Here is a 22,264-nt window from a genome sequence, read left to right as displayed (position 1 = left end):
AACGAACAAGATGTGCTTTAACTGCAGACTGTCAGCTTTAATTTGAGGGTATTTACATCCAAATCAGGTAAATGGTGTAGGAATTACAATAGTTTGCATATGTGCCTCCCAATTGTTAAGGGACCAAAAGTAATGGGACAATTGGCTTCTCAGCTGTTCCATGGCCAGGTGTGTGTTATTCCCTCATTATCCCAATTACAATGAGCAGATAAAAAGTCCAGAGTTCATTTCAAGTGTATTATTTGCATTTGGAATCTGTTGCTGTCAACTCTCAGTATGAGATCTAAAGAGCTGTCACTATCAGTGAAGCAAGCCATCATTAGGCTGAAAAAACAAAACAAACCCATCAGAGAGATAGCAAAAAACATTAGGCGTGGCCAAAACAACTGTTTGGAACATTCTTAAAAAGAAGAAACGCACCGGTGAGCTCAGCAACACCAAAAGACCTGGAAGACCACGGAAAACAACTGTGGTGGATGACTGAAGAATTCTTTCCCTGGTGAAGAAAACACCCTTCACAACAGTTGGCCAGATCAAGAACACTCTCCAGGAGGTAGGTGTATGTGTGTCAAAGTCAACAATCAAGAGAAGACTTCACCAGAGTGAAAACAGAGGGTTCACCACAAGATGTAAACCAGTGGTGAGCCTCAAAAACAGGAAGGCCAGATTAGAGTTTGCCAAACGACATCTAAAAAAGCCTTCACAGTTCTGGAACAACATCCTACAGACAGATGAGACCAAGATCAACTTGTACCAGAGTGATGGGAAGAGAAGAGTATGGAGAAGGAAAGGAACTGCTCATGATCCTAAGCATACCACCTCATCAGTGAAGCATGGTGGTGGTAGTGTCATGGCATGGGCATGTATGGCTGCCGATGGAACTGGTTCTCTTGTATTTATTGATGATGTGACTGCTGACAAAAGCAGCAGGATGAATTCTGAAGTGTTTTGGGCAATATTTTCTGCTCATATTCAGCCAAATGCTTCATTGGAACTCATTGGACGCCGCTTCACAGTGCAGATGGACAATGACCCAAAGCATACTGCAAAAGCAACCAAAGAGTTTTTTAAGGGAAAGAAGTGGAATGTTATGCAATGGCCAAGTCAATCACCCGACCTGAATTCGATTGAGCATGCATTTCACTTGCTGAAGACAAAACTGAAGGGAAAATGCCCCAAGAACAAGCAGGAACTGAAGACAGTTGCAGTAGAGGCCTGGCAGAGCCCAGCGTCTGGTGATGTCTATGCATTCCAGACTTCAGGCTGTAATTGACTGCAAAGGATTTGCAACCAAGTATTAAAAAGTGAAAGTTTGATTTATGATTATTATTCTGTCCCATTACTTTTGGTCCCTTAACAAGTGGGAGGCACATATGCAAACTGTTGTAATTCCTACACCGTTCACCTGATTTGGATGTAAATACCTTCAAATTAAAGCTGACAGTCTGCAGTTAAAGCACATCTTGTTCATTTCATTTCAAATCCATTGTGGTGGTGTATAGAGCCAAAAATGTTAGAATTGTGTCGATGTCCCAATATTTATGGACCTGACTGTACATTTTCATATGTTATACATTGAAGCCCAATTGCATACCGTCAGGATGCCTCTGATAAATGTGGTCCCTAACTCCAATCTGAGTTTCCCAAATATGGGAACATGTTAGGCAATGCACAGGCTCATCTGGAGGCAGCCCTTTCCTTCTCAAAGGCACAGAAACACACCAGAAACTCAAACATCACCTTTGCAAGTCAACCACTCTGATCTGCTTGAAACCAGCAGGGTTCAAACTCCTGTTTTCTTTTTTCACTTTTCTTTCCTCACCAATAGCAACAACAGGACATGAGAGGAAACCCCTAGTGTTTCTATTTGAAGGTTTTCCCTCTATTCCTATTCTGGTGACCATTCAAAATTTGGAATTTTCTGTCAGTTCACTTTTGGGGATACCGGTCACCAGAACAAATAGACAGGGTGAACCTCCCTAATGGGGACACAATAAAAACTTGACAGGTGTTCTAATACCCCTCCACTCCAACTAAAAGCAAAAAAAAAAGTTTGCTTTCAGTTAAGTTTTAAAGTGCAACTACAACTTTTTTTTTTTTAAAGCCCTGCATGGTGTGTATTGCATGTATGGCTTGCTGGTGCTTATTTTTTTATGACGAAAAAAAATTATTAAAAAAAAGTACAACTATGGGCATTTGTTTCCATTTTGGATAGAGTAAAGAAGAGTTAGAACCCCTGTCAATGTTTGCCATATTTTTCGCAATGAGATTTACCATCACTTCCTGTTGCATAATCTAAAGGAAGTAAGAGGAAATCTGTGTAAACTAAGAGAATCTCTTGGGCAGGTTACCAAAACTAGTGTGCCAGTTGGAGGATTCCCCCTCCATTACTGTTCTGGGGACAAACCAAAATGTGGGATTTTCTATTACTTTCAATCATAATGGTAAACCGGACACCTAGAGAGGGTGAATCTCCCTAACAGGCAGAGGTTGCAATAAAAACCTGATGGGTGTTGTTTCTCTCCTTAGATGTACATATGACATTTTTAATGCTTGCTTCCAGGCATTTTCTCACTTCAGTGTGTAGGGACAACTATATAATAAAACTGCTTGCTGCCTTTATTTTCTTTCAGGGGACTGCCATTGTTTCCAATGAAAGACACATAAATATATATGCAGTCAGATAGACACTGCAATAATAACGTCCACTTTCATAGTCAACCTGCATTTTTCAATTACATTGTTGTGCAAGGTGTCCAAACAGGACTGTGCAGTCCAATGGCACCAGAGATGGAGCCAGCCTCTGCAATACAAGTCTGTATGTGTAAACGTCTGCAGCTTTTGCTCAACTGTGCCAGTTCATACCACTGCTGTAAGGCTGCAGGAAGCAGTAATAGCATTTCAAGCACATCATAACATACAGGGGTAGAGAACTGTAAAGAGATAAAAATGTATGAGACTTCAATAGAGCTTTAAAGGAAAACTCCAGATTTATTAAAATGAATGAGAAAGAATTTGTCAGTTTTTAATTGCAATATGCACTCTAAAAATAATTAGTTGGATGTGTGTATAAAAGTCAAACTTAAGCAAAACTTCTTTTCCATTTTGGATAGAGTAAGGGAGGGTTATAACACTGTCCAAAATATTTTTTGCGATCTGTGTCCGATTGGGGAGATTCTCCTTCACTTCCTATCCCATAGCCAAAACAGGAAGTGAAAGAAAATAACATATTGAAATAATCTCTTGTTGCCACCAGGGTCCTTGGAACTAGTATCCCCATTGGAAGATTTCCCCCCTATTCCTGTTCTAGGGACAACCCAATATTGGCGATAATGATAAACAGAACAAATAGACAAATAGGTGATACGCCCCAAGTCCTTGATCACACTGGATGCAAATTTGCATGCGATTTGCATGCAATGCGACTTGCAAATCGCATGACAAGTTGCACCCTATTGTCCGCAATTACACCGGTCATATCGGTGCAATTCCGACTAGGTCGATGCTGCACCGATTTCTAAAGTAGTACATGCACTACTTTTGGTGCGATTTGCATAGACATCTGTGTCAGAAATCAGCATGTCCCCGACTTTGAAATCGTGCGACTTCACTGTAACCTGCACAATTTCAAAGTCGGGTTTGCTGTGACCAGGGTGTTAGGGTTGCACAGACAGCAATTAAAACCTGACAGGTGTTATAATCCATCTCCACTCTGTCCAAATTGAAAGTTTTGCCTTTACCTATACTTTAGGGCAGCATTTTCACAATTCAACACAAATTCATTACCAAAGCTTACATTTCTGTTTTAAAATGGTATTAAACCCAAAACCAAAAGTGTAATATAGTGCAGCTTACCAGCAACACAGCTCTTGTATTAGGACTCCTATACATTTTCTTTGACTTTAACACACAATAAAGCTCCTACCACTGCAACATGCTTTTTATGTGTTTTTGATGCTTCTGTGATGCTTTTTGAAGCTTTAGTGAAGTTTGACAAATGCCCCGTGGGTGTTGATTTTCTATTTCTTTTAAAGGGGCCCAGTGGAACCCTGGTTCAGCAGTAACCCCACTCAGCAGATCCCCAGCTCATTAGTACCTCTGTTCAGCAGATCCCCAGCTCATTAGTACCTCTGTTCAGCGCATCCACAGCTCATTAGTACCTCTGTTAAGCAGATCCCCAGCTCATTAGTACCTATGTTCAGCAGATCCCTAGCTCATTAGTACCTATGTTCAGCAGATCCCCAGCTCATTAGTACCTCTGTTCAGCAGATCCCCAGATCATTAGTACCTCTGTTAAGCAGATCCCCAGATCATTAGTACCTCTGTTCAGCAGATCCCCAGATCATTAGTACCTCTGTTCAGCAGATCCCCAGCTCATTAGTACCTATGTTCAGCAGATCCCCAGCTCATTAGTACCTATGTTCAGCAGATCCCCAGCTCATTAGTACCTCTGTTCAGCAGATCCCCAGATCATTAGTACCTCTGTTAAGCAGATCCCAAGCTCATTTGTACCTCTGTTCGGCAGATCCCCAGCTTATTAGTACCCTCATTTAGCAGATCCCCTGATCAGTAGTATCCCCAGCTCTGCTGATGCCCCCACTCAGTAGTACCCCCATCTTTGCTGATCTCCTACTCAGTAGTAACCTTCAGCTCTGCTGATCCCTCGCTCTGTAGTAACCCCAGCTCTGCTGATCCTCTGGTTTGCTGATCCTCCTCTCTCTTCCATTATACTGCTCCCATGCTGCACACTGCTTGGGACATTGCTAGTTTCTCCTGCTCTGTCTGTTAGCTCTGCTTATCATCCGTCATTCAGTCCTCACTCTCTTTGGTCCCCGCTCACCTTCTGCTATAGCGTTCCCATGTTGGATCACCAGGTGAAAATAATGGAAAGGAAGACTAAAAATGAAAACTAATGCAGCCATCACATCTAAGAATTGTTAAGCTGCAATATAATATAGGTTTGTTTTTGGGTTTAATATTGCTTTAAGTCAAAAACTAGTACATGAAAAAAATGAACACCAACAATTTATTATAAGCAATTCTAACTTAAAGTATTACTAAACCCACAACAGTAAAATCAGTCTGTATATGCAGTAAAGCATGCTTGTTATACTCACTGTGGAACCTAAGGGGTTATTCTTCTGCATTGTGTAAAAAGACTGTTTGATCCTTTCTTCTCTGCCCCAACTCTTGGTGAAATGACCACCTGATACAGGCTGAATCTGTAGTCAAATGTGCATGCTCAGTTTGGTGTGTATTGCTAGAGAGGTTTTTTTTTTTCTTGGAGAATGCATGTGATCAGCAAAGGGCCAATCAGCACTGTCCAGACAGAGGGTCAAGTGTTTCACATCCTCCTAGAGCAGAAAAAAAAACTCCTCCTACAAGCTTTAACCAGCGCTCTGCTGAAGTCACAAGACTGCCCTAACTGCTGATAAGAAAAGGTATTTATTTAGCAGTTTATATTTACTAAAATAATTGCATTTCCATGTTCTGCGTACTGTGGGAGACCAGATATAATGAATGCAGGGTCCTGGGTTTAGTAACACTTTAACGTTCCTTGTTTTCCAAATTAAAGTGGAACTTCACCCAAAAAGGGGAGAGCAAGCATGTTTATTTTTTTTAGGCAATATTTGTCTGACAGCAAAATGCCAAATGATTATTTTGTTTGAATGAATGAATTCTGTAGCTCACAAGTCTAAAGCTTTTCTTCAGTTTAGTACAATGCCAGATGGAACTTGCTAGACCACAGAAGAGAAAAAGCCTCGCACAAATATTACATTAGTGTATTTTTACAGCATATCTCCACTTCTACAAAGACTACAAGTTACTTCTTGTTTGTGACTGATACATACCAAACACTTCATTATCGTCACATTCCTGGGCTGGTTCTGCTGCTTCACTTACAGGCTTTTGTTCTTCAACTACACGATGTTCAGTATTCTGAAATAAAAAATATATAATATATGGGTTTTTTAATATCATATAAGGGAATTTAACACAAAAGAGGATTTTTCTATTATTGGAGGATTAAAGCAAACACAGCTTCAATTCATTTAATAAAGTGTATGTCAAGGCAAAAAAACAAACAAAAAAATATATTAGGGTAATCTAATAACTTTGCTGACCTTAACTGCTCTTGTTAAAGTGTTGCGCCTAATTCAAAAACCATCTGCAACAGTTTTGGTTCTGACAGCCACTTGTGCGTCAAACTCAGGTAGTTCTAATTTTCGCCACTTTCACACTGTAGCACGTCTATGCCAAATTCAAAAACAAATACTGCCAGTTTGTATCCTAAGAAAGTGGAGCTAAATAGGACCAACTCTCTTTTGGCATATTAAAAAAATAAAAAGAGAGCATAATTTACCCGCAGACCTGAATCAGATGGAAAATCTGTGGGGTGATCTGAAGAGGGCTGTGCACAGGAGATACCCTCGCAATCTGGCAGATTTGGAGTGTTTTTGCAAGGAAGAGTGGGCAAATATTGCCAAGTCAAGATGTGCCATGCTGATAGACTCATACCTAAAAGATTTCACTCTGTTGTTTAACTGAGTTGTACAGTTAATAGGTCACATTAAAGGTGGAAAAAGTTCTGAAATGACTTACCTTTATCTCATTTTTTTACATCACATAAACCTGACATTTTAACAGGGGTGTGTAGACTTTTGTATCCACTGTATATGGCTCCAGGTTCAAGACTTCTAAATACTTTTTTCCCCAAAAAAAGTACTTTTATTGTTATTAGGCTCCTTTTGTCAGTGAGTCCTGCGAGTTTTTGTAATGTGCATTTTGAAGAGCAACAAAATGAGAGTCTCCTAACTACATTTGGCATGCCATTAAGATAATGGCACCACAGGCGCAATGATCATTTTGTACATGTTTATGTGTGCATTCCTGGTGTGCGTAAGTGTGAATGGGGCCTAAACAACGATATAGTCCCCCCAAAAAAAAAGAACATTGGAATGCAGTACAGCAGCCACATTTTGCTTCCAGGGTTTTGAATATGTAGGAGTCCTGTAATTTATGGAGCCTAAAATGATAAAATGCAATACAGAAAAAAAAAAAAGTCAAGTCAAAAACGTATATGGAACTGAACCCCTGAAGTTTACAACGCATGGCAGCAGCTCTAACTATGACACCACAGTGTTTATTTTTAACAGCATGTTCTTTTTATGTATAGCACATTTACTGTACTTAACCGACGTTGAAATAAAAGAAAACAATATAAAATCTTAGGATATTCTTCAAACCTGTGCTTTTTTGCCCATTAGGAAAATGTAAACAGTAAAAAAAATAAATTTCCAAGTGTGTTCTATTGCCTTGCTTTACCAACCTACATTTACTTAGTTACATACCCACTAATGCTGGATTGAAGAGGATAAACATAGCAGCAAACTAAATCACCAGCAGGAGGAGCCAGTTCTTTATTGTTGCTGCAGACTGGCACAATCATTGCAACTGATAATTACTTTGTGCAGAGCTTTAACCTCACATAATGCTAATATACTCATACACAATGCAGTTCATACCTCTCTGCATCCATCTTATATGTCACTGCACTGCTATAGGTTTAGCACAAGCTGTATGCCATAGATACTTATATTTACATTTTCCAGAACCAAGTATCCTCCTTACATTGCTGCTGTAAAGTTGTCACTTTCATTTACTATTTTAAAATCTTGTCAGTAAACACCTACCCTGACAGCTTTGAATTCCAAGCAAAGCTTGTAGATAGACTGAGTAATGGATGAGGATTGAGAAAAGAGATTAGGAATTTGTCACTTCAAATTGATAGAAAGTCTGATTGATCACAAAACAAAAAAAAACACATTTTTGCTAATTTATATCTATTAAAATGCTCCTACCAAACATCCAACTCTAATTACTATATTGATTATACTGTCTGTATACTCCCAGGTATATATAAAGGAAAAAAAAAGAAAACTAATGCTGCCATCTTATGCAAGAACTGCTAAAGTGCAATATATCACATTTTGTTTTGGGATTTAGATAAAGTTTAGAATTTTCTAGACTCATAGAAAAACCCTCAATGCTCTCCTGTATGACACCTATAATAACACTGGGCAGCACAGTGGCTAAATGGTTAGCACTTCCACCTGGCAGTACTAGGGTCGTTGGTTCGAATCCCGGCCACGGCACCAACTGCCTGGAGTTTGCATGTTCTCCCTGTGCCTGCGTGGGTTTCCTCTGGGAACTCCAGTTTCCTCCCACACTCCAAAGACATGCTCGTAGGTGAATTGGATCCTGTCTAAATTGTCCCTAGTATGTGTATGTATGAATGTGAGTTAGGGACCTTAGATTGTAGACTCCTTGAGGGTTAGGGACTGATGTGAATGTACAATATATATATATGCAAATTGGTTGTGTTTTTAACTGTGCCTGGTTACATATATGCAGTGGAACTGGAGTGTGGACTCATTGTGAATTGCAAAAGAGTTGTCGGTTGTCTGAGCAGTGTGGTTAGGCTCAGGTGCAAAATCAGGGTCACTGATGGCTGTGGGAGCGCTTCTACATTATACAAGTCATTAGTTGTGAACAGGATTTCAATCCTGTCCTGAACCGTATCTGAACTGGTTCTAAACTGCTGAACAACTACTTTGTCAATTCGCTTGGAAAACAGAGCTTCAATTCGCACCGAACATGTGTGAAATCAAGCTTATGCAGGCCATAGATGTGTTGAAAATCGTCCGAAAGAAAAATCAGCCGATTTTTGCACCGTTAGTGGGTGAATTGGTCAGCCGTTTTTCGGGATTTTGGCACATTTTTTTTTATCGGTGAAGTTAGAAAAAAATCGTCCGATTATGCCGATCGGCTGATTTTCCCGGCAATGATGGGCAAATCGGCCGATCTTTTTACCGATAAAAAAAATCTGCGCATGAGCCGTGACCTGCAAGAAGAAGAAAAAGAAGAAAAAGAAGAATTCCAGTCTGCTATTATATTTGACATGAAAAAGTATTGCAGTTGCAACAATGTATCTATTTGTATCCGAATAAAACCATCTGTATCCGAAATGGATACAAATAGATACATTGTTGCAACCGCAATACTTTTTCATGTCAATTATAATAGCGGAGCTCTCTGCAGGGACAGAAGTAATTAAATGCCGGCCGTAGACGGGACGAAAATCGGCCGATTTTTTTTTATCGTTGTTGATAACGTTGGCCTATTGAACGACCGATTTTTCATTTAAAAAAAAAAAAAAAAAACAGCCGGTTTTCGACCTGTCTATGGCCTGCATTAGGGTAGTTCAAGGAATTTTTTTAAACAGCTGACAATTGTAGGGGAATTAGGGAATGAGATAACTTATCAAAAACTATTTTGTAATTCCTTTAAGTTAAAAGAATACCAAATGGAATTTGAAATTCAGCAGAAAAACAAGTAACAGAATGCCATCCACAGGGGAACATCATAAAAAGGATGGGTTTAATGGAATTCTGAACAATGTAGTTTCCACCTGTCATTAGTATTTTGTATCTATGGAATTGGAACTATAATTGCAGTTTCCACTTTTGTAGTAAATTTGCCTTATTTCTTGTGTGAACTACAGAACTTTATCATTTTAAATTTTACTGTTTCTGTTCTGACTTCTGGAATCTAGAACTATTTTACTACTTTCCCATTTTATTTTTACCGTTTCTGAAAATATCACTTCATAAGAAAATGCCCTCTTTTCTTGCCCTCAATACTTCAGACCAGGTTGATTTTGTTCCTTGGCCAGGGGCAATGACAGTGAAGTTTTGTTGCACAACTCCTGAAAACCCCTTCATACCTAATATGCCCTCTCTAACTTAAAAATTAACTTTATTAAAGCCTTTATTCTAATCACCAGCTTGCCACCAGCCCTGCTCAGCATTGGCAGAGACTCTTCCCCAAGTATTTAGGCATACTCATCCAGTTCAATTTGACAGATTCATTTAAAGTAAACTACACTTTTAATACACATAATACACTGATAATTGTCCCTGCAGCCACCATAAATGACAGTATAAAAATCCCAAAATTAAATCATGTTTCCAAAGCCAGGAGGCTGCAGGAAATATTGCTGTAAGCATTTGTATTTTCAGGTGACCCATCGTATTGGCATGTTTTTATAGGCAAGTACAAGTACAAAATGGAAAAGTGCAGTTACACCTTAAAGGAGAAGTAGGGTTAAAGCTTATTGTTGTCCATCACAGACATACAGTATGGGCGTATTTGGTTTTCACTGTAAATAACCACCAATTCTGTCATTATTCTCTGTATAATAGCCATTTTGATTGTTTTAATTAAAAATAATTAACAACTAAACTCAACACCAAGACAAGCTTAACCACTTTCCGTTCAGCCCATGTACATTAACGGCCGGACGGGAGTAGCGCAGGAGCAGGTGGCCGTTTATAAACATCCTCCTGCATTCCCTGCCTTTGCACGCTCCCTGGGATTGTGCGGCACAGCGATCCAGTCTGAAGGACATAGCGGAACACCAATCGCTGTATGGGACCTCTGTGTGAGGTCCCGATCATGTGATCACTGATTGACCAATCAGTGATCACATGAATAGTAGTAAGCAAGATGTCACTTGCTGACATCATTGCTTACTACTACTGAAATCTGTGAATGATCACAGAGGTCACATGGTACAAGGCTATTCACAACAGCCTTGTACCATATGACAAGCTGTGACCAATCACAGCTCTCACAGGATTTCTGAATGGCTGCAAGAATGCAGCCAGAGAGAAGGAGAAAAGATTGCTTTTACAGCCTTAATGGAGCCTTAATGGAGTAATCAGTGTAAAAAAACAAACAAAAAACAAATCTTCATCACCCCCCATAAGTAGTACATGGTCACTATAGTGACACTGTACTGCTAGGGTGACAGTACGTTAAAAAAACAAAAAACAAAACAAATAATAATATAAAAAAATAAAATAAAAATGTAAAAATAATGTTTTTAAATTATAATTTTTGGTTATAAACTAATTTGGGTTATTGTTTTTTACCAAAAAGATAGCTGAATACATTTTGGCCAAGATTTATGAAGAAATACAATTTTGCAAATAAATAATATAAGAAAAATACTTTTTTTCAAAATGTTCTGACTTTTTCAATTGTATAGCAAAAAAATAATTTCAGCGGTGAATAAATACCACTAAAATAAAGTTTTATCTGTCTCAAAAAATGCTAAAAAATTCACATGGGTACAGTGTTGCATGACCGCGCAATTGCCAAAGTGTGATAGCACTGAAAGCTGAAAATTGGCCTGGACAGGAAGGGGGTGAAAGTGTCCGGACTTGAAGTGGTTAAAGTGATTGTAAAGCTAGATTGTTTAATTAAAATAATAACCATTGCATACTTACCTGCTCTGTGCAACGGTATTGCCCAGAACAGCCCCAAACCTTCTTTCCTGGGGTCTCCCATCAGCAGTGTCAGCTTCTTTGAGTCCCCCACTCGGAGAAGTGGGGGCACTTGTGTGAGCTCACTCACTTGCCAGGCTGCCATGGACACACACAACCTAGCTCAGCCCCACCCTGATCCCTCCTCACAGAATTTGACTGACAGCAGAAGCAGTAAATGGCTTTCACTGCTGCCAAGTCTCCTGTGGGAAGTGAAAGAGGGGAAAATAGCTGCCGGAGACAGGCACAGTAATGGATTAAGATTGGGCTCAGGTAAGTGTTCAAAGAGGGGCTGGGAAAAGTAGCATTTGATAATGCACTAAGGTAAAAAAAAAACATTTTTTCCTTTAGAACCACTTAAAAAAAAAATCTATAGTGGCTTTGTACATATTTTCTTTCTTTTCAGGACTTAGAAGCAAAATAGCTATTTAAGACCGCTAAATATGAAATCTTGCATATGAATATTATATAGCCTTCTACCTAGCCAGCGGGTGGAGAGTAGACTACAAATACAGCTTGAATCTTTTTAACATTTGTTCTTTTGTCTACTTTTTGCAGTTTACACAAATTAATAGCACAGACTGAAAGTTACACTCAGAAGTGTTATGTGGCTTATTGGATAGATTACAGTGTCTTGAAAAAGTATTCATACCCCTTTTCACATTTTTTTGTCATGTTACAACCAAAAACATACGTGTATTTTATTGGGATTTTATGTGATACACCAAACATAAAGTGGCACAGAAGTGTGAAGTGGAAGGAAAATGATAAATGGTTTTCAAATTTAAAAAAAAATAAATATCTGAAAAATGTGGCGTGCATTTGTATTGGAGTGAAAAGAATTATCAGAAGAGTTGTCCAAGAGCCAAGAACCACTTGTGGAGAGCTTCAGAAGGACCTGGAATTAGCAGGTTTCAAAGGAAACCCATAATTAATGCACTCATCTGCCATGGCCTGTATGCACACTCACCACGCAAGACTCTATTGCTGAAGAAAAAGCATGTTGAAGCTCATTTAAAGTTTGCTGCACAACATTTAGATCAGCCTGTGAAATACTTGGAAAATATAGCCTGGTCAGATGATACCAAAATTGAACTCTTTGGATGTCATAATACACACCATGTCTGGAGGTCAAATGGCACTGCACATCTCCCCAAAAACACCATACCAACAGTGAAGTTTGGAGGTGGGAACATCATGGTGTGGGTCTTTTTCTCAGGATACGGTACTGGCAAACTTTATATCATTGAAGGAAGGATGAATGGAAAAATGAAGATGAAGATGAAACGAGGGTGGACATTTCAGCAAGACAATGATCCCAAACACAAAGCCAAAGAAACTCTCAATTAGTTTCAAAGAAAGAAAATAAAGCTGCTAGAATGCCCCAGCCAATCACCTGACCTGAATCCAATAGGAAATCTATGGAAATAACGAAAACATTAGAATTCATAGAAGAGGTCCACATAACCTTCAAGATTTGAAGACTGTGTGGAAGAATGGGCCAAAATCACACCTGAACAATGCATGCAACTAGTTTCTCCATACAGGAGAAACAGGCTCCCCAGAAGCTGTCATTACCAACCAAGGATTTTGTATGAACTGTTAAAGAAATGTCAGTTAATGTGTTCAATACTTTTTTTCCCTGTGTCATTTCATTTTACTACATATAACTTCATTTCTGAACTTATTTGTTTTGGTTTCTTTGTATGTATGGATTGCATGGATTATTACCGACATGTGGTGAAAATTTCATGTCAATGGCACCTTTAGAAAAATATATTTGCTGAGAAAAATGGTGATGGGTTCAATACTTATTTTACTTGCGGTTTATCAAACAAACAATAAAAAATTCCCTTTAAACATAATAGACCAGTGTACTCAGCAAAATAAGCAAAGTATTTACAAATGCATAATAATAACTGCATTAGAGGAGTAAGAAATAAATACAGTAGCATAGGCCACCCTGGGTAAAGACTAGATGCAAAACACAGCTTCCATATAGGGGAATTATACAATAAAGATGACATTTTAACATATCTTTATGGAAACAAATTATAAAGATAGACCCTCCAGGAGTTTGGTACGGTCAATATATCGGCAGATTTATTGTCATGCCACTTTAAAATCAGAGCAGATATTATTTAACTCAATCATTCTCAGATTCAGGCATAAATCATCTTATCTTCCCTGAAGCAAAACTAGGAACTTCAGCTAGTTGCCTTTATACCTTTACTATATCTACAGCCAAGCCGCATAATGCCAGAAGGAAAGCGGAGGAGGAATGTGGGGGCATCTGTATATTATTTATGTGACTGAAGAAGCATTTCTCTAATATTCATCTGTTCACTGTATCAGCCAAGAGGAGTAGGAACCTTGTTATTATATATAGCTAATGAGTGTTCACAAGAACAAACCTAACTAGCCTGAAGTACTGTAGATATATCTGCAGCTAAGCAGAGAAAACCTCACAGCAATGCTCAGGAAAAGGGATCACTTTAAGATAAACCACTGATTAAACCTTTTTAAACAAGTCTAGACTAAAATACCATGGAAAGCATGTTTAAAGCCAAGTTCACACATGGGTGCTGTATGCACACTATCTACTAGCACTAAAAGAGGACACTGTGCTATGCAATACAACGCCAATTCTGCTCATCTATACTGAGCCATTACAGCCAATGCAAAAATCTTGCTGAGGAGTGAACACTAAGAACTCTCTTTTGGAGCTTTAAATCAGTATTGAACTGGCGCATGTGTGGCGATCCAAGATGGTGGCCGCATAACAGGTGAGCTCCGTTGATCCTCAGCTTTCCCGGCCCTCCCGCTCCGCTTCTACTGCATCTACTGATCTGGGAGAGCCCTCTACCAAGTTAGGAACACCTCGACGTCTCAATGGGAAAAAAAATTGGGCTTTGGAAATTGCCCACGCCACTGCCTCCGGGTTCCATGGCCTTCCATGCTAGATCGATTTTTCACTAGGCCTGCATCCCTGGCCTCGAGAAGCAGCGGCGGCCCAAATGAGAGCTCCGGAGGGTCCGCTGAAATGGACACCGACATCCCTGCTGCTCAGCTTCCCATCCCTTCTTTGACGTTGGATACCTCGGAGGAAAAACTGCAAATATTAGTACAAAATATTACCCACACTATTTCTGCTGAAATTGGGAAACTTGCTCAGGAGCGTAGGGGGGAGATTACCCAATTAGGGGACCGCACAGATCACCTTGAGTCAAAATTTGACGAATTGGTGCAATATGTCCATGTCCTAGAAGAGGATAATGCAAACCTGAAACACTTATAAAAGGGGTTGTGAGCGCTATGAAAACAGACAAAGCAGCCACAGCATCAAAAAGGATACCAAAGAACCTTACAGACCATATAACATAAAAGATGCGGCGCTATAGCATAAATAAAATGTCCAAAATATCAATATGGTGATTGAGTGATTGATGTGATGATACAAACATTATATCACAAATAAAATGACATGCGGTGCAAAACCAGTCCTTGTGACAGTTATTTTCTTTCAAAGTGCTGCTTCCATGCAGTGAACGTGAAAAGGATAAGGCTGTGCACTCACCAGATGCACAGTGTAACTGCGCATTTAGAGATATATTATCTCCACTAGATCCACAAACAGCTTCAAGAGATCAGGTCAGGCCAGATATTCCTCCACCCGTTGGATGTTGCTAGTACTCCACGGTCTCTCTCTTGGGTGGCTCTATAGGTGATAAGTGACTCACCAAGGGCCACAAAGAAAGGAGACCAATAGCATGATACCGTTTTAAAAGATATTTATTATATATGCAGTATGGTAAGGTGAGGAAAACAAACAATCACTGACCATGAGGTGAATAAGCAGATGGCCGCCGGGACCTCCGTGGTGCCGGCGGCAGAGAAATAGTGACGCTGTAGCTCCTACCCTGACGCGTTTCGTGCTAACCGCACATCATCAAAGGGGATAAGCTTCAGCGTCTGCTCCTGACTGTATCCATTAAATATCGTAAATGGCGCATGCGCATTACGAACGCGCCATTTTCCATAGGAAATATGTCTCCATATCGGGCGCCATTTTGCCGGAGACCGGCCCGATCTAACATGTGCGGGCGCCATTTTTAAGACCACAGGTGTGTGTCACTAGGTCACCAGGGAAACCGAATATATAAATATGAAATGCTAAGAATTGTCATTAAAAACACCCAAATGAGCAGTGCCAGAACTCAATCCATAATAAGGTCCACACCTGAGAATGGGATTGGCAAATATCGTCAGAACGGACCACTGCGCATGTGCAGGATAATGCTGGGAAATATATAGGGAACTGTTAATTCCTTATCCCCATATAAAATCGTAATAAAATCTGATGATACCCGTGACACATACTTTACAATAAGATGAATACAATCCAAACATACAGTAGGTATAAATAAACTCATGAATATAAATAAAAACAATAATATCTGCAAAACACATATTATAATCCAAATAATGATATACATGTATTGTCCCTAAATTGTAAATACAAAATATCACCACTATACATTCGATATCATAAAAACACATAAATCTTAAAATTCTAAAAATCGCAATGACCAAAAACTACATCAATATATATATTTATGTATAGGTATTTTTCAACATGATTAAACCACTTGGGGCAAATATATAAAAAATATATAAAAAATTTTTTTATTTAAAAAGGGCACAAAGATAAAATATAAAAGCATGTGAGTCCGTGTAAGTTACATATGGAAACCGATAAAGGTAAAGATAGGGAATAAAACCTGAAATCGAAAACGTGATTCAGAAGTTTCAGCTGTTGTCTATAAAACAGTTGATATCTATATCAACATTTAATCCTCGGGGATACATAGACCCCATCTCAAATATCCACTTAGTTTCTAATTGAGAAACAGCCCTTTTCTTATTAGTACCTCTCCAATGATGATGTACAACATCTATGGCTGTAAATTTAAGTGACGATGGGTCTCTATTATGGCAAAGCCTATAATGTTTTGAAAGAGAGTGTTCTTTAAATCCACGTTTTATATTATATACGTGCTCGCGTAAACGATCTCGCAATCTCCTAGTAGTGCGACCTATGTATTGTTTAGAACACGGACATTGGAGTAAGTATACAACGTATCTGGTATTACATGATATAAAGCTCTTAATATCGTATTGTTTGTTAGTGGAAGTAGAAATAAATTGATCAATTTTTCTCTTTCTATGGTCGCTACAGGTACAGATAACACATTTATTACATGGAAAGAAACCCACTAAGCCATTAAAAAACTGAATCTTGGGGGGAGGGTCAATTACATTAGGCGCTATTCTGTCTCTCAAAGGAATAGCTCTTCTGAATGTGATTTCAGGTCTTTGTGGTAAAATTTTTACAAGTGTTTGATCTGCCATAAGAATTTTCCAATTATTCCTAATGATTTTTGTAACACTTTTATATTGGGATGAAAAGGTTGTTACAAAAGGACATGCTTTAGTAGATTTATGTCCCGTGTTATTACCAAGCATCGTGTCCCTGTCCATATTGGCAACTGATGTTAAAGTGCTTGAAAGTGAGGATTCATCATAACCTTTTTCGATGAATCTCTCCTTTAGTATATCAGCTTGAGCAAAATATGTCTCAAGATCTGTGCAATTGCGACGGATCCTCAAAAACTGGCCTTTTAAAGGCCAGTTTTTGAGGATCCGTCGCAATTGCACAGATCTTGAGACATATTTTGCTCAAGCTGATATACTAAAGGAGAGATTCGTCGAAAAAGGTTATGATGAATCCTCACTTTCAAGCACTTTAACATCAGTTGCCAATATGGACAGGGACACGATGCTTGGTAATAACACGGGACATAAATCTACTAAAGCATGTCCTTTTGTAACAACCTTTTCATCCCAATATAAAAGTGTTACAAAAATCATTAGGAATAATTGGAAAATTCTTATGGCAGATCAAACACTTGTAAAAATTTTACCACAAAGACCTGAAATCACATTCAGAAGAGCTATTCCTTTGAGAGACAGAATAGCACCTAATGTAATTGACCCTCCCCCCAAGATTCAGTTTTTTAATGGCTTAGTGGGTTTCTTTCCATGTAATAAATGTGTTATCTGTACCTGTAGCGACCATAGAAAGAGAAAAATTGATCAATTTATTTCTACTTCCACTAACAAACAATACGATATTAAGAGCTTTATATCATGTAATACCAGATACGTTGTATACTTACTCCAATGTCCGTGTTCTAAACAATACATAGGTCGCACTACTAGGAGATTGCGAGATCGTTTACGCGAGCACGTATATAATATAAAACGTGGATTTAAAGAACACTCTCTTTCAAAACATTATAGGCTTTGCCATAATAGAGACCCATCGTCACTTAAATTTACAGCCATAGATGTTGTACATCATCATTGGAGAGGTACTAATAAGAAAAGGGCTGTTTCTCAATTAGAAACTAAGTGGATATTTGAGATGGGGTCTATGTATCCCCGAGGATTAAATGTTGATATAGATATCAACTGTTTTATAGACAACAGCTGAAACTTCTGAATCACGTTTTCGATTTCAGGTTTTATTCCCTATCTTTACCTTTATCGGTTTCCATATGTAACTTACACGGACTCACATGCTTTTATATTTTATCTTTGTGCCCTTTTTAAATAAAAAATTTTTTTATATATTTTTTATATATTTGCCCCAAGTGGTTTAATCATGTTGAAAAATACCTATACATAAATATATATATTGATGTAGTTTTTGGTCATTGCGATTTTTAGAATTTTAAGATTTATGTGTTTTTATGATATCGAATGTATAGTGGTGATATTTTGTATTTACAATTTAGGGACAATACATGTATATCATTATTTGGATTATAATATGTGTTTTGCAGATATTATTGTTTTTATTTATATTCATGAGTTTATTTATACCTATGTTTGGATTGTATTCATCTTATTGTAAAGTATGTGTCACGGGTATCATCAGATTTTATTACGATTTTATATGGGGATAAGGAATTAACAGTTCCCTATATATATCCCAGCATTATCCTGCACATGCGCAGTGGTCCGTTCTGACGATATTTGCCAATCCCATTCTCAGGTGTGGACCTTATTATGGATTGAGTTCTGGCACTGCTCATTTGGGTGTTTTTAATGACAATTCTTAGCATTTCATATTTATATATTCGGTTTCCCTGGTGACCTAGTGACACACACCTGTGGTCTTAAAAATGGCGCCCGCACATGTTAGATCGGGCCGGTCTCCGGCAAAATGGCGCCCGATATGGAGACATATTTCCTATGGAAAATGGCGCGTTCGTAATGCGCATGCGCCATTTACGATATTTAATGGATACAGTCAGGAGCAGACGCTGAAGCTTATCCCCTTTGATGATGTGCGGTTAGCACGAAACGCGTCAGGGTAGGAGCTACAGCGTCACTATTTCTCTGCCGCCGGCACCACGGAGGTCCCGGCGGCCATCTGCTTATTCACCTCATGGTCAGTGATTGTTTGTTTTCCTCACCTTACCATACTGCATATATAATAAATATCTTTTAAAACGGTATCATGCTATTGGTCTCCTTTCTTTGTGGCCCTTGGTGAGTCACTTATCACCTATAGAGCCACCCAAGAGAGAGACCGTGGAGTACTAGCAACATCCAACGGGTGGAGGAATATCTGGCCTGACCTGATCTCTTGAAGCTGTTTGTGGATCTAGTGGAGATAATATATCTCTAAATGCGCAGTTACACTGTGCATCTGGTGAGTGCACAGCCTTATCCTTTTCACGTTCACTGCATGGAAGCAGCACTTTGAAAGAAAATAACTGTCACAAGGACTGGTTTTGCACCGCATGTCATTTTATTTGTGATATAATGTTTGTATCATCACATCAATCACTCAATCACCATATTGATATTTTGGACATTTTATTTATGCTATAGCGCCGCATCTTTTATGTTATAAACCTGAAACACTGTGTCCCAGTTACAGCTCCAGCAGGAAGACCTGGAAAACAGGGAACGCCGCCAGAATTTTCAGGTTCGTGGCACCTCCGAAACGGTCTCTGACTTCCATCTTCAGCGTTATGTGCTGTCTTTATTTTCCACATTAGCCCTCAAGGTCCCAGAGGCCTCTACTTCCTCTACTTATAAGCTGCTTCAAGAGGCCTGCCCCTTTTCTATTGACACACACCTCTATATGCATAAATGGCCCCGGATCCTCCATTGTGATATTGCTTTGGATCAATGGAGTGGGATTTGGGAATCTGCCTCCAGATCTTCTATGTGTGTAGTATATAAAGAAAACACAAAATACTGATGTTTTGGTATAAAACACCCGAGGTTCTTCATGCTCGCAATCAGAGTGTTTCTTCTGCCAGCCGGCGATGTGGCGAGGAAACTGGCACTCTCTTCCACATTTTCTGGACTTGCCAGCGCATTGCACCTTTTTGGAGAGAGAGGTCCTTAATCTTTTGAAGCTTCTTTTACAGGCTCCTATTTCATTTGAGCCCATCTATTTATGTTGGGACTACCTTTTTCAGGCCTCTCCAAATTTGCCAAGAAACTATTAATGTTTTAACAGCAGCCAGGAGAACCATTCCCATGCATTGGCTTTCTACTATACCTCCTACACGATCGGAATTGGTGAAGGTTATAACGGAGATTAGGAGAATGGAGTACCTCGCTGCTTTGCATGCTAACTCTATCCATCTTTCCATTTCCAATTCTGATTTGTTAACTCCATTGTCTGCTATTGATGGCTAATTCGCTGATATGTACTGACATTGTATGTACCTACATGTTCCTCACCGATGAGCCTATTTGTCTGTTCTCTTATTGCTTTGTGCTTGTTATTTTGTGATTCTATGCCTCTGTTTATTGTAAGCATTCTAAAAATCAATAAAAAGTAAATTATAGAAAAAAAAAATCAGTATTAAACCCAAAACCAAAAATGTAATATCAATCCTTAAATGTGGTGGCTTCACCAGTTTCCTTTTTTTAGGCTCTCCCTCTGTTTTAAACTTGCAATCTGACCAGTAACACACCTCCTGTATTAGAGTGTCCCCACTCTGGATGAATGAGTACAGGAGGCACAGCAGACAGTAGCATTGTCAGTCGGGGGGGGGGGGGGGGGTTGGTGGTAGTGTTAAAGAATATGTAAACCCAACATCTTATATTCCTGAGATGTGCCTGCTGTACCATGTAGTTGTATGAAAAGGTATCCTGCTCTCTTGTATTGCTTCCTTTGTGTGAAATCCAAGGTGTTCCAGCCAGTCCTCTGCCTATTAAAAACTGACCACTGACCATTTTGAGTAAAATATGTATTTTATTATGCTAAACTGTATCAACAATTTGTAGAGAAATTCACGTTGTGATATGATATATTTTTTTGTATATGGATATAATATGAATTTTATTGTATAATGTGCCTCAAAAGTCCCACTCTATTGGTTCTGCTTTTTGATCATATGTTATATTTAGGGATGTGGCACAATTTTTTCCTCTTTTTCCCTTGTTCTTTTAAAAACTGACCACACTAGGCATGAAAGCACAGCCTGGTCAGTTGTCTAGGTGTGCTGAGAACTCCGCTTGCTCTTCTCCAGTGATCAGACTTCTGCTCACAAACCCCCCAACTGCACAGTCATTCACAGGGACAATCAGTTGTCTCTCCCCCAGGCTCTCTATCTCCTTATGCAGCTGAGAACAGAGGGTATGTGATCACATGTAAAAGATATTTATGATGTTTTTGATATCTATACATAAATGTTTTGCCTTTCATTTCTATTTTAAACTGAATTGGTTGTTTTACACGGTACTTTAAATATATGTATGCTTTACATGTACTAGCAGATTTAGATACATTACAAATTGAAACCAAACTCCAACTCACATTTTATAACCCGTTAAAGCACTGGTTTTTTTCCTTTTAGGATTTTACGTAAAAAAAAGATGACCATTGTAAGCACCCCTGTCAGTGGTAAATGGTTTGTCCCATCCCTGTAAACTGATACAGAGCTTGTTTTTTAATAAACAACAGGTTACTGGCTGGATCACCAGGGGAAAATAAAAGAAAGAAAGCCTAAAAAAGAAAATTAATGCAGCCTCCACATCTAAGAATTGGTAAACTGGAGCATAATAAATATTTGATGTTGGGTTTAATACTGCTTTAAGAGGTTCAAATATATATTTCATGTTATGTGCATACATGCTAAATAATGTTTTAAAGAATATGTAAACCCCACATTTTATATTCCTGATATGTTCCTGCTGTACCATGTAATTTGTGTGAAATCCCTGGTGTTCCTGCCAGTCCCTCTGCTTTCCTATCAAAAACTGACCAAACTAGGCATGAGAGCACAGCATGGTCAGTTCTCTAGCTGTGCTGGGAACTCAGCCTGCTTTCTTTCAATGATCAGACTTGTCCTGACACCCCTCCTCCCCACACAGCCATTCATTGGGAAGTTCAGTGTGTGATCGTATTTCTCCTCCATTATGCAGGCGAGAACAAAGGCTATGTGATCACTTATAAAACAGGGAAAAAGAGGTATTTATAATGTTTGTTATATCTATATACAAATGTTTCACCTTTCATTCCTATTTAAAACTGTATGGGTCTCCTTTAGATCACAGCACTCTCTTGACAATGCCTTTATCTGTTTTTATTCCATAAGGATTGCCCCATCTTTTTTCAGAGATTAAACAGGGATGCCCATGTCCTTTATGTCCTGGACTGATATTCTGGTACCTGTAAATTTTTGGACCCATGTAGTTCTTGGCTGTGTTCACAAAATGTTTTAGACAGATCAGCCCCTTGCTGCGCTCTCTTAAGCCTCGTACACATGATGAGAATA

General features: G+C 38.9%; 1 protein-coding gene across 2 annotated transcripts in view; it reads right to left on the bottom strand.

Annotated features, from left to right (window-relative positions):
- MBP (myelin basic protein) overlaps window positions 1-22,264 on the bottom strand; it is a 214,064-nt gene that overhangs the window by 148,371 nt on the left and 43,429 nt on the right. For both annotated transcript variants that reach the window (XM_089682358.1, XM_089682359.1), the window contains exon 2: window positions 5,853-5,940. In XM_089682358.1, coding sequence (XP_089538484.1) covers window positions 5,853-5,940 — 88 coding nt within the window. The remainder of the gene's footprint in view (window positions 1-5,852; window positions 5,941-22,264) is intronic.

The sequence above is a fragment of the Staurois parvus genome, unplaced genomic scaffold (genome assembly GCF_062004578.1).
Source record: "Staurois parvus isolate SC_StPar_1 unplaced genomic scaffold, SC_StPar_1.0 ptg000287l, whole genome shotgun sequence".
In the NCBI taxonomy this organism is placed as follows: domain Eukaryota; kingdom Metazoa; phylum Chordata; class Amphibia; order Anura; family Ranidae; genus Staurois; species Staurois parvus.
The sequence above is the reverse complement of the archived record's forward strand: the minus strand, read 5'-3'. Positions and strand labels throughout refer to the sequence as shown.